Source organism: Diadema antillarum, unplaced genomic scaffold (assembly GCF_040938485.1).
Source record: "Diadema antillarum isolate AM-2024a unplaced genomic scaffold, OU_Dant_1.0 seq00000531_RagTag, whole genome shotgun sequence".
In the NCBI taxonomy this organism is placed as follows: Eukaryota; Metazoa; Echinodermata; class Echinoidea; order Diadematoida; family Diadematidae; genus Diadema; species Diadema antillarum.
Window position 1 is genome coordinate 1,813,674 of NW_027271482.1, and position 14,321 is coordinate 1,827,994.

A 14,321-nucleotide genomic window follows, 5' to 3' on the forward strand; every position below is an offset into this window, starting at 1 on the left:
TTGCAACGTAATGCCTCACCTTCCTCTATTGCCTTCTTCACGGCGTCTGCCTCGTAGAGCATGCCAGACCAGAGTGGGCCCAGTGAGTATTTAGCGCTGGACGGTGGGAGGGGGAACTCAAACTTCTCGATCAACTTGCCTTCACTGTCCGTCCACTCCAGCGTGGTTGGCGCCCAAAAGTTGTCCGGAATCTGATGGGCAAATACAAGCTGTGTTGACTGGCGCTCATATCTTTGCATAATCTAGCAGCAAAATACTTGACTGTGTCTTTGCAATATCCCTTGTTTGTCGTATCTATTCTGTCCATGCGGTATCTTTAGCCTTTTCGTTTTTTTTTTTCAATTTTGTTTTAAATAAACTTAGTCTTCCTTACGATAACGGTATGTCTTTGATATTTCTCCTTTCTTCAGTACTTTATTCTCTTTCCTTTTTTTTTCTCTCTCTCTCTCTCCACACACACATAAGACAGTAGATGTCGCACGATGTCGGCTAGTGGTAGAAGCTTTCGAACTCAAAAACATTCTTCAATTTCAGTGGCGGATCCAGAGGGGGGCGCATAACCGGCGCACGCCCCCTTTATTTTTCGTTAAAAACAAAAGAAATAAAAAGAAAAAACATGAAATGAAACCCAGAAGTGGCACCAGAAATATTAGTCACGCCCCCCCCCTTTACAGAATTCCTGGATCCGCCCCTGAATTTATTACTATAACTAAATATATGATAATGGGTATATATTACGTAAAGACAAATAATATAATAGAATATAATATAACATAAATATATATATAATAAACAGAAATAAAGATATCATAACTAAACTTAATAATTTTGATTTTGCCAGTAATAGTTGATTCTGTTACATATCATAATTATATGTGTATACTGTATATTTTTGTGTTATGTGCCTATAGGGACAAGTGGCAACACACCATCTACTCTCTTACTGGCCCTGGTTCCTTGCCTGCCATTGTGAATGACTGTGAACCAGCGCTGTAGGAGTTAAAGACTGGCAATGACCACGTTATATTGTAGGCCCTACTTTTAAACAATCCTCCATTGACACACTTACATGAACACTGAACCCATTTTTCTATAACATCGACCCTACTCCTGCCTGACATGCACCACCGCACACACACCTTCCCTCCAAACATATCACATGATCACCCTCATCCTGCCACAGACAGCCACAACACAATCCAAGAAACACACGCGTCTACCTACCAGGTAACTACATTATTAAGTTTAGTTATTATTTGTTTATTTCTGTTTATTATTTTTCATTCTATGTATGATATGTCTGTACGCAATATATACCCATTATTATATATTTAACTTACAGTAATATATTCAGGAATATTTTGTAATTGCTAAATATGTTGTCGAGTATGTTCTTAGGTCTTTAACTCATGCTGAAACTATACATGTACTCGATGTATTATGTTCATTACTCCACATGGTTTGTTATGCTCAAAACCTCTATTCCATTTTGTATGAACAGACAATAAAGCTGACGAAGACCCGAGGTCGAAAGCTTCTACCACCAGCCGACATCTTGCGACATCTTTCTCCATTGTCTGAATTATATGATTCTTCCCAAGATGACAGAAACGTTCGGTACAAATATCAGCATCATCGCACTATATATATGATTAAGATTAATGCATTTTTTTTTTCGCCAATGAAGTTTAGCGAGTGGTGACGCACTTCGCGTAATACTGTATTGAGAGAACCTATTCTCCTTTTCTTTATATCAGGGTTGGTCAATTGAACTTCTAAAGCTATACTCTTCTGTAGTTTGATACATTGTTTATATTATCATTATTTTTAATTTGTTATTATCATTATTATTATTAGTTTATAAAAGCATACTAGTAGTACAACGTAATATGGCAAATTGTAAATTACACAAGAGGCCGACTGGTCTATACAAACTCGATACAAACTCAGTCTTCGCGACAGGTCGTACGCTGCACACGCACAATCAACATGTTAGCATTGAAGTTAACTTTGACGTTAGACCTGTTCTACTGACGGTGTGAGTGATACCAAAGATCCTACATGGTGATTCCACTCTTGGTTGGAATGCAGAATTCATTTGCCATCTTCTTAAATAGGGTTCTAGACGGACCTGTCTCTTCTCGTTGGGCTTCTTATCTAACGATAGTAGGCCTAACAGTGATAGTGAATGTTAGTAAACATGGTCATTCCCGAGTGATGAGACTCAGCTAGCTCATAACAATAGAGACAATCTTCTCGTATTTATTGCCATGCAGAACTGACTAGCCAAAACGTCCTAAAAAGGGCATTTCAGCCTAACTGAATCAGATCTAGCTGAACATCTAAGCCCACCTAAGTGATGTTTGACTTATCAATTTAATGAATTATTCCGAAAAAAAAGTGTTGTTTTTTTCCTGCACAGATCTCAGAACTGCCTTCCAAAACACATCGCCGTTCAAACCCCCGGCGCTGAGGTAACCAGTCCAGTTACGTGTTTGCGGTTACTGCTTCCCATAGCATCGTCATTTTTTTTTTTTTTAACGAGCAGCATGTCCACAAGAGATATGAATCCATTGCTGACAATAAGTAGGCCTACAACATAACGCTTTCTGCTTTTTCCTCACCTTTAAGCTCACCTGAGCCGAAGGCTCAAGTGAGCTATTGCGATCGCTCTTCGTCTGGCGTCCGTCGTCCGTCGTGCGTAAACTTTTTACATTTTCATCTTCCTCTTGAAAACTCCACGACCGATTTTCACCAAATTTGGCAAGTAGCATCCCTAGGGGGTTAGGATCTCAATTTATTAAAATGGGCACCACGCTCCACCCAGGGGGCCACCAAGGGGCCCCGAACCCCCCAAATTAAGGAATCTTTAAACATCTTCTTCTCCAGAACCAGAAGTGATAGAGCGAAGTTAATACTATGAGTTAGTAAATTAATGATTGTAGTTCCAAGTTTGTTCATGGCAGATCCAGGGGTGCCCCTCTTTAAGGGGTGGGGAGGTCCAAATGGGGCCTAAATTGTATATTTTCATCTTCTTGAAAACCTCATGATGGATTTTCAAAAAACTTGGCAGGTAGCATCCCTAGGGGGTTAGGATCTCAATTTGTTAAAATGGGCACCATGCTCCACCCAGGGGGCCCCCAGGAGGCCCCAACCCCCCCCCCCCCATCAAGGAATCTTTAAAAATCTTCTTCTCTAGAATCAGAAGTGATAGAGCTAAGTTAATACTATGAGTTCATGAGTAGATAAATGACTGTAGTTCTAAGTTTGTTCATGGCAGATCCAGGGGTGCCCCCCCCTTTTTTTACGGGCAGGGGGGAGGGCAGGGGAGTTCCAAATTGGGGCCTAAATTGTACATTTTTTCATCTTCTTCTTGAAAACCTCATAATGGATGTTCACCAAACTTGGCATGTAGCATCCCTAGGGGGTTAGGATCTCAATTTGTTAAAATGGGCACCATGCTACTGCCTCCCCCACCATCCCCCCAAATTAAGGAATCTTAAAAATAGTATCTCTAGAACCAGAAGTGATAGAGATGAAATTGATACTATGATTGGGGGATGGGGTCTGAATTTGGGCCCTAATTGTACATGTACATTTTCTACATTTTCTACTTGAGAATGCCTGGTCAAATTTTGGAAGAGCTGTGTGTAATTTAGTGACTGCGTGAAAGGTGAACTTGCGATACTCAGGTGAGCGCTAGACCCGCGGGTCTCTTGTTTTTTTAGCAGCAAGAACAAAATTTACGCAACCATTTATAGAAGAAGTATTAGTGTACTAAGCATCGTGATCAGTGCAAAACATTGAAAGAGAAAAAGCACAGGCAGTACAGTGTCTGTAGCTCATTGTGATTATGATCCCTTGTGTGATCGTCTTCCCTCCGTAGGCACAGTTCAACGCGTCCATTAGAGGTTCATGCTGTGTGGACCGTATTGTGGGTCGTGGTATCGGAAAGTATAGATTTGCTTGTTTCTCTTTGTTAGGTTTTCGTAGATAGCGATTCCGGGTGTTTTTTTTATATTTTATTTTCCGTCCCTCGGTGAGTACTGTTTTCTTTTGGTAGGATGCAAACTTCACTATTATGGGTCTTTTTTTTTTGTTGCTGTGTCTTTCCATTCTTGGATCTGTGCTCTGTCTTGCCTCGGTTCGCTCTGCGTTATTTCCTTTATCCTTTGTTCCGACTCGATGACTTCGATATATCTCAGATTTCTGTAGGTCTACCCCAAGTTTCTCTTTCGCGATGTGACAAATGATATCTGATGAGTTCTCTCCTTGTCTCCGGTATGCCGAAGAAACGCACGCAGTTTCTTCTTGAGTAAGTTCGAGGTCATAAATGTCTGTTGTAGATGGATGATCTCCTCATTTTCTCTCTCTAGCTTTGAGGACAGGACAGCAACATCTTTCAATTTTCTTTCCGCTAAATTTTCCAGATCCATGATGCGGCTTTCGTGTCATTCGATCGCCTCGTAGCATGAAGCAAGTTCTCTCCTGACAGCTTCTTTCACTACGTCGTGAATGGACGTAAGGAATGCTTTGTTCGTGCTCAGCTGCTTTGTAGCCACCACATCGACAGAAGCTTCGTTATAAAAAGGAAACCCAAACCCAAAGAGAAATGTGGATTGAGGGAAAGTAGCAACATTAGAAGAACACATCAGCGAAAGTACGAAGAAAATCGGACAATCGATGCAAAAGATGAATTTTTTAAGTTTTGGTGTTGGAACCGCTGGATGATGAGGAGACTATGAGAGGTTATGATGTCAAGTGTGGAGAACAATATGAATAAAAGGGAATTCAATTCACCTTTCTAGCATAATGACAGAGCACTTAAATAACCGCTTTCAGAAGGCAGGGGGAATAATAGCTACCCTTAGCATAATTTATGTCAGTATCAAGTTAATGCAATATTTAATTTTCATGAAAAAGGAATTTTTGTGGAAATCTAAATTAGCCATCTAATACAACAAATTATATGATCGATAGACTGATATACATAAAAAGTGGAAAAACAAGAGAAACTGAGATATGGAGACCTATAGCTAATCTAACTAACCCGAAACAAACACTCTGGACAAATCCCTACGCTGTCATGCAAGAAGAGAAATAGAGAGAGAGAGAAAAAAACTTATTACGTGATATGAAGATAAAAGTCAAAAATAGATAGAAGAAGACTACAACAAAAGGAAAGGTAATGGATGGTTGGAGCCGCTCAGCAATTGTTGCTTGATTTTAGCAGAAAATAAAGTTGATTTTTTTTCAACCATTAAAGGATCAACACAATTTTACAATTAATAATATAAATATACATAATACTAATTTACATGATGAGATTCAGAAAGATTCTTCTCGAGACCCTATGGAAAAACCTTTGTGATAGTTTAAAGGCGTCCCCAAGGGAAGGTTTTTTTAAAAGAATGATTTGAAGAAAAAGATTTTTAAACATTTATAAGAATCTATCTGAATCTCATCATGTAAATTAAATTATGTACATTATGAATTGTAAAATAGTGTTGATCCTTTAATGGTTGCAAGGGTCTAGGGCAATTACCCCCCGGGCAATTACCCCGGACCCTTCCCCTGGCCCTAATTTTAATCCTAATCCTGAACCTAATCCTATATCTAACCCAAACTCCTAAATCTAACCCAGGGCTCGACACTAACGGTGGCCCGGTGGCCCGGGGCCACCAAAATTTCAGAAATGAATAATTTGGTGGCCTGATCGGGCTACCAAAAAGGTCGGATGTTTGCCTTTGGGCCACCAAATATAAAAGTTAGTGTGGAGTCCTGCCTAACCCTAACCCTAACCTTAATCTTTACCCTAACCTTACCACTAACCAGTATTTATATAATTGCCCTCTGGGGGTAATTGCCCGGATGCGATTCCATAACATTTAGTTCCTGCAAATGTATAGATTGCGTCAAAAAAGTCCTTGTTAAAGACAGATGAATTCATCAGAGTGACGAGTCGGGTATGGAATAAGCGGTTTCTCGCAGACATGCAGGTGAAACGGACGGCAATAAATCATTTACCGAGTTTGTATATAAATTGGCCAAGTTGATAATAATAAAGATCAGTTATCTTTACAATTTTGTTTTCGGAAAATGTAAAATCGGAGTGAGCTCTCCAAGATACATGGCAAATTATTCGAAAGGCTGTCGAGATAAGATGGATGAGTGTTTCCCCAAGCGTTGATACCATAAATAAGAAAAGGTAAAATTAAAGCTGAATATAACATTAAAAAGGTGTGAGTGGGAAAATGATATTTAACTCTATTAATGACACCAATATTTCGAGATATTGTTTGACAAACACTATCAACATGTGACTTCCAAGAAAATTAATCAATAACCAAAACCTAAAAACTTCATTGATGAATTTTCATCTATAACTACAGTATACCATCTATTTTTTTATATATATTATTGGGGAGGAGGCTATTCAAAGTATTACTAAATACGTACATTTAGTTTTAAGAAGATTTAAAGAGAATGTATTAGACCTTATTCGACAAAACAATTTTTAAGTTCAGAAATTAACGTATCCACCAAAATATAAAGATCTGAATGGGAAAGAAAAACATTTGACTCATCAGCAAACAATACAAAAGATAAAATATTAGAAGCGTTTGTTATATTATTTATATACCGTATGAACAAAAGAGGTCCCAGTAAACTACCCTGAGGAACACCACAGTTGACGGATTGATTACAGGAGTTTTGACCAGATACTGAAACGTATTGTTTGCGATCCGTAAGGTAGCTCCTGAACCACTCCAAGGCCTTACCAGGAATACCATGGTGACATAATTTATGAAGTAATATCTTATGATCAATTGTATCGAAGGCCTTGGAGAGGTCCAGGAAGACACCCACTGTGTGATGAGCCCTATCTATGACAACTTTGGCTACCTTTTCAATAAAAGAGAGAATTGAATTTGAATTGAATTTTATTTATTTATTTATTTATTTATTTCTTATCTTTTGTCAGGGTAGTCCATTCACCAATAAATAGTGGTCTTCCATGGAGCCCTGAATAATATTGATGAACATTTATGTACATTAAATAGCAAAACGTATATACAGAAGATGACATAATACAGTGTAGATACATACCAGCATACTGTACATTGCAAAGTAACATAAAAAGTACATGCCACAGCAAGAGTTCACCAGAATGCCGAAATAACAATTAAAAACGCTATTATACAGGAATGATAAAGCCCAGAATGAATTTCGTGTGTTACTTACAAATAGCAACTTTGCTTAAACAATCTCTTAAATGAATATATGGAAGAAGCTGATCTAATTGAATGATCTAGCCTGTTCCATTCAAGTACAGAGGATACGATTGGGCTGCACTTGTGACAATCAGAGCGAAATCTTGGCACACATAGATTTCCGCTGTCTATTAGCCTTGTATGATGTTCATGTACATCACTAGGCTTAACTAAGTGCACCTGAAGGTACGAAGGTGCTAAGTTATGGACGCATTTATATATCATCATAACGCGGCTGAAATCAAAACGTTTGTCTAGTGTCATCCATTTAAGACTTTTGAATAAATCAGCCGACGGTGTGTCATATGTTTTGTCCAAAATTATTCTTGCTGCCCTCTTTTGAATTTTTTCTAGCTTAGTTGTATGGTATTGAAATCTGTTTGACCAAACAACAAAACAGTAATCAAATTGTGGTAACACTAGACTATTATAAAGTAATTTTAGGGATTGTTGGGGCAAAAAGGCCTTCGCTCTCTTTATCATGCAGACACTTTTTTTGGGTACGTTTACATACATTTTCGATTTGTTTAGACCATTTCAGTTCTTCATCTATCAAAACACCTAAACATTTAGTGAACTGAACTCTTTTAATCCGACTACCATCTAATGAAATACTGAAATTGTCAATTTTCCCGAGATTAGCACGGGAGCCGATAATCATGACAGAAGTTTTGTCAGTGTTAAGGACGAGCCGATTTTTCTTAATTCACCCCATTACTTTATTTAGTGCAACAGCTATCTTTTCTTCTAAAACTGTTGCGTCATTAGCACTGACAGTGAGGGTCGTATCGTCAGCGTACATATCTATAACACCTTCTGAAGTACACTCGGGTAGACTGTTGACATATATTGAAAATAAAAGGGGACCAAGAATTGACCCTTGAGGTACACCCAATTTAATAGTTGAAGGGTGGGACTTGGCTCCTTTGAATTGCGTCACTTGCTGTCTGTCTTTTAAATAGGATTTAAACCAATCTACAGTCGTCTTACTACACCCTATACACTTTAATTTATGTAAAAGTAGGTCATGATCTACAGTGTCAAATGCCTTCCGAAGATCTATGAAAGCAACTCCAGAAATTTGATTATTATCTATATTCAAAGACCACTGATTCACAAGTTTTGCAAGAGCAGTTGATGTGGAATGAAATGGTCTAAAACCAGATTGATTATGGTGTAGTAAATCATTCGCATTCATGAATTCGCTCAGTTGTTGATGTACGGCCCTTTCGATAATTTTACTCACTGTTGGTAAGATTGAGATGGGGCGGTAGTTATTCAACGAAGAAATATCTCGTGCTTTAAATATCGGTATTACCCGAGCCTTTTTCCATTCACGTGGAACAACTCCCGTAGACAGGGATTTGTTGATAATATCGCAAAGAGATTCTACAATAACATTCTTTGTCATCTTTAAAAGTTTGCAGCCGATGTGATCTTCTCCGGTTGCTTTATCTATGCCAAGAAGCTCGATCTGTCTCAATACAAAATCTCTCGTTATCATACTTAAATTAAATTGAGGATGAGATGGAACAAAGCCTTTGTCCTCATCAAATATCATTTGCGAAGTATTCCTCTGCAGGTCTTTTGTAATTTTAGTAGCATTAGATATGAAAAAATTGTTGAATGCTTCAGCAATACTTGCGTTGTCCGATACTTCTGCATCATCAACCTTTATGGTATTGGGAGAAATGGGTGATGATTTAGGCGTAAGTTCCTTCAAGCTCTTCCACATTTTCTTACTGTTGTTACGATTTTGTAAAATTTGGTCAGTGTTATACTGTTTTTTTCTTATTCTCATGAGATGAGTAACTTTGTTTTTTAGATATTTATAGGTATTCCAAAGATCATCACTATTGTTAGATTTAGCAGCTTTGAGAACTTTATCACGTTCCGTCATGAGCTTAACAATCTCATCAGATATCTATGGACATGCATGTTTTCTTATCCGTTTTTTGCGCAAAGGTATGTGCTTGTTGATAACATCATTGAAAAGAGTCAACCACATATCCCACGCATCATCAACGTCGTCTATATCTTTTATGACCTGCCACGGAGCACTTCTCAAATCACTATAAAATTCCTCCTCATTAAGATTTTTGAATGAGCGAAATTCCGCACATTCAGATTTTTGATGGATCTTTGCACTCGAAGTCCCGAATAGCATATACCAAATAATGATCGCTAATGCTAGTCTCAAATATTCCCCATTCACTGTAAAGTTCTTTGTCTGATACAAATATCAAATCAATTAAAGTAGAAGCAGTATTTGTAACTCTTGTGGCAGTATCAATTAACTGACTTAGTCCGTACATATTTGTATAAAACATAACTTTTTCGGCATTCACATCGTATTGGTGTGGCATATAATTACAATTGAAATCACCTAATATAATACAACTCACATGTTCCGAGAGAGCAGAGTCCAAAGTCCTGTCTAATTCGTCAAAGAAATCGACGTGAGAATTCGGAGGTCTGTAAAATTCCCCTACAAGGATGGAAGGCTTATTTGGATAATGCAATTCAAACCAAAGGCATTCTAAAGTAGATGAATTCAAATCGTCTCTTATTTTATAGTTGAATCTTTTGGAAATATATACAGCCACACCGCCACCATGTCTTGTACGGTCTCTACGTAATAGGACATAATCATTGATATGCAATTCAGAATCATCAATCATGGAATCACAAAATGTCTCATTCAAACCAATGACATCAAGTGATGTATGTCTCAGAAGTAATCTAAGTTCATCAATTTTAGAAATTAAACTACGAATATTCAAATGGGCAAATTTTAGACCCCTCTTTCTGAGCGGAGGAATTGAACCATTCATCAAATTATTAATTTTACTTTTGATTAGTTCATGTGGTCGCTCCTGGAGAGCATTTTGTGCTTCGCCAGTGTTAACATTATCATTGCAATTCAAATTTTCGGTACAAACTTTCAAAGCACTGTTAGAAATTGGTTGTGATTTTGACTTCAATAAACGAGAACTCGCACAGTGTTCACCAAAGTTAGAGCGGGAGGTTAACAGCATGTTGCCGTCACGAGACGTAGATGCTCGTGCCACCCCTGTTGAGCTTTTGTCAGTGGAAGCCACGGGTGGGTGGGGGTCGATTTCAGCCGCCCTCGAGGTGGAATCATCCTGAAATTCGGTGTTGAGGATCCCACCACTTCAGCATACGATCTCTGTTGAGAAGATGCAGTGGGTTGCTCTCTGGGTCGCCTGATGAAATTTCGCATATTCGAAGCAAGAACAGCTTGCCCAGCCTTGTTGATGTGAACCCCATCTCGCCCAAGATGCCTATCACCAATGCTGCTGTTGTCAATGAAACCCCAGCTCCGTTCACGGGCAGCGGTATGCAGACGTTCATTCACCCCATCGACGAGGCGCCTCTGATGAGCTGATTCCCATCTACGATGCACGATACTAGATAAGGCAACTTCACATCCTTCATTTGAAATCCCGTCTGCTAAGGCTATGATGTCATCTGCGGTGGATGTACTGTATTTATTTAACCACGGTAAAAAGCCTGCTATCAGCTATAAGCTGTTTTTCAGCAAGGCCGTGAAATGATATCAAAACATAGAAATCATACAATGAAGAGAATGCACATAAAAAAACACAAAATAATCATTACAAACGAACGCCAGAAAAGAAATGAAAAAAAAGTCACAGAATAAACATTGTGTAAGTACAGACAAAAAAAAAAAATGAAAATGAAAATGAAACATGTGACAAGTTATTGGGAGATAGCAATTACATAAACATTGTGTACTTTAATAAATTTAATATAATCAGGTAGAATAATTAGCAAAGGAGATGTGCGAAATTGCTCTTGAGAATGCAGTGATTGAAGTTAAGGATCTTGTTTCTGTTGGTAATGTATTGAATAATCTCGATGCCGAATATAGAGTGCTATTTTTAAGAATAGTTGATTTGGGCTTAGGGAGGTTAAGAATATTTTCATGATTACGTAAATTGTAGTGGCTTACTCTTTTCTCGAGACGTTCACATAAACTTTCTGGTAGAAAATTATTTAGCAGTTTGAAGATGAAAATCAATGCTTGCTTTTTCCAACGATCGATTAAACAGTCAACTTTAAGTGTACTATATAATGTTTGGCGGTTAAAACGATTATCAACTTGCAACACGATTCTCAGCGCCCTGTTTTGTATTATCTGCAATCGCCTTAAGTGCACTGAATTACCATTCATCCACAGAGTACAACAGTAGTCAAAGTGACTTTGGATTAAAGTGTGGTACAGCGTAAGAGCTGTTGCTTTGTCAATAAAACCCCTTGCCCTTCTGAGTAAATAAAGATTGCGTATGGCCTTAACTCTTACACTTTCAATTTGCTGAGACCAAGTTAGATTACAATCAATAATAACACCGAGGTATTTACATTGATAAACTCTTTCGAGTTCTGTATTACCAATACAAACATTGAATTTGCTAAAGGGTCTTAATTTTGCTTTAGATCTTAAGATCATGTAATTACATTTCTGTACATTTAATATCAGGTGGTTATGCGAAAACCAGTTAGCCATCAGCGAAAGATCATTATTCAAAACGTGTTGTAATTCTTGGGGGGTTTTGGATGCAAAATACACACAGGTGTCATCCGCGTATAAAGACAGGCGACACTTTTCAACAACTTTTGCGAGATCGTTTCTGAACAATATAAATAAGAGCGGACCCAATATGCTGCCTTGCGGTACACCACAATGCACAAAAGAACAGTATGATTCATTTCCATTGACCACAGTTATCTGTCTCCTTTGACTAAGGTAATGTCTAAACCATCTGGTCACATTCTCATCAAAACCATAGTAAACTAATTTCTTTAATAAAATGTCATGCGAAATTAAATCAAACGCTTTTTCAAGATCCAATGAGATTAAACCAACAACATAGCCTTTGTCTATGGCACACACAAGGTCTTCAATGACATTGATTACAGCAGTCGAAGTGGAGTGTTTTGGTGGAAAACCGTGTTGTTGTGAACATAAAAGACGATTTTCCGTTAGATACGCAGTAACCTGCTGAAACACTATTTTTTCCAATACCTTAGAAAGCACAGGTAAAACAGAAATTGGCCTGTAATTGGTTACATTGGTTGGGTCACCATCTTTATAAAGTGGCGTGATACGTGCTAATTTCCATGCGCTTGGTACTACACCTTTCACCAGAGATAAATTGATCAAATGTGCTAAAGGCCGTAACATATGACTTACTGATATCTTAAGTATGCTTGCAGGAATATGATCAAGACCAGTTGCCTTGTTCAAAGGTATTGTATTGACATGCTTTAGAATGTCTTGTTCTGAGATCTCCTGAAAAGTAAACACAGACGATGTTTTTTCCATAAATTGTTCCATGTTATTACCAAACAGTTGTGTTTCTTTACGTTTGTTTGCAATTCTTGTAAAATGGTCATTCAAATGAGTTGCAATATTTCTATATCCACTGACATCTTTACCTGAGACAACCAACATATTAATAGAAGTATTCTTCTTTTTGTTCGGCAAAACACAACGCAAAGATTTCCACATAGCGGGGGGGGGGGGGTTACCCTTGTTGTCTCCGATCATTTTAGAGACGTATAATCGTTTGGCCGTTCTTCTCATGGATGTAACTCTATTTCGTAGTTTTTTATACATGTCCCAATGAAGCTCAGATCCAGACTTTTTAGCTTGCTTTTTCATCTGGTCCCTTTCTCGAATCTTACTTAATACATCATTATTCATCCATGGTGTCTCTTTTTGTTTGACTCGCCTTTTCCGAAGTGGAACATGTTTGTCGAGAATGGCATTGAATTTAGAGACCCATAATTCATATGCTTTTTCTACATCACTTTCCGCAAGCACGTCACTCCAAGACACCTGCTGTAAGTCTTCAATGAATTCGTCTTCACATAACTTCTTAACACTTCGGCTGACTACATATCTATGGTTACCTGACGGTGGTTTGGTATTACCCCAAGTAGCCATGACCATAAAGTGATCGCTTAAACTCAGGGGTATTACATCACAAAACGATATTTTGTCATGATTTGAGGAAAACAGAACATCAATTAGAGTTGAGGTTTTAGATGTAATCCGAGTAGGCAATTCAACGAATTGTTTCAGCTCGTGCTCTTCCGCTATTTGCAATAAACGTTTGGTGTGATGTGCTGATGGCACTTTGTTAAGATCACAATTCATGTCACCAAAAAAAAAAAAAAACATAATCAATGCTCTGGGTTTCAATATTCTCTAAAAGATTTTCTATCTTATCAAACATATCGATATAAGAATCTGGGGGTCTATAGTAGTAAAGCACAAGAAATGGTTTTTGTTTTGGTAGACAAATTTCGATACACAATAACTCCAGTTTATCATCAAATATATCCTGTCTCTTTTTGTATATTACAGACTCGTGAATTATATATCAAAATACCTCCACCATTTCTGTTTCTGTCCATTCTGATGCTTGCATATCCTTCAATAAAAATTTCATTATCAGTAATAGATTGGTCTAATCTTGTTTCAGAAAGACACAAAACATGGATTTTATTTGTTTTTACTACGTGTGTTATTTCATCAAAATTTTTCAAAGAGAGCATACATTCAAATGTGCAATATTAAAACCAGGATGCGAGTTTACGTGCTGAAATATAACTTCAGGTTTTTAATGACTGATAAATGTATCTGGAGACAGTTTATCAAAACTTTCCTGACTGTACTACTACATGTTCATGGTCATTATAATTCAACTTATCTATGTTTCGAGGCAGTTCATTCATTAAACATGCATTGCACATCCAATCTACATCAGAATTGAAAAGTTCATGAGAAGCTCCTGAGCAGCGAAAGTGTGCCCATTTTAAACAGGAGACACAAAGTATACCTTTTTGGTTAGACCTGACTGACTTGTCACATGATAAACACGGAAATTTAACAGCCATATATATAACAATTTACAAAAATAATATGCACAAGTGTTCTGATACCTCACAGCTTTCAAGATCTGCTCGATGTCGAATGTTCACTATCTTGCTATC

General features: G+C 37.7%; 1 protein-coding gene across 2 annotated transcripts in view; it reads right to left on the bottom strand.

The window, feature by feature from the left end:
- The window catches only part of LOC139734527 (trans-1,2-dihydrobenzene-1,2-diol dehydrogenase-like), a 136,247-nt gene that overhangs the window by 42,964 nt on the left and 78,962 nt on the right, over nt 1-14,321 (bottom strand). For both annotated transcript variants that reach the window (XM_071645303.1, XM_071645304.1), the window contains exon 6: nt 20-191. In XM_071645303.1, coding sequence (XP_071501404.1) covers nt 20-191 — 172 coding nt within the window. The remainder of the gene's footprint in view (nt 1-19; nt 192-14,321) is intronic.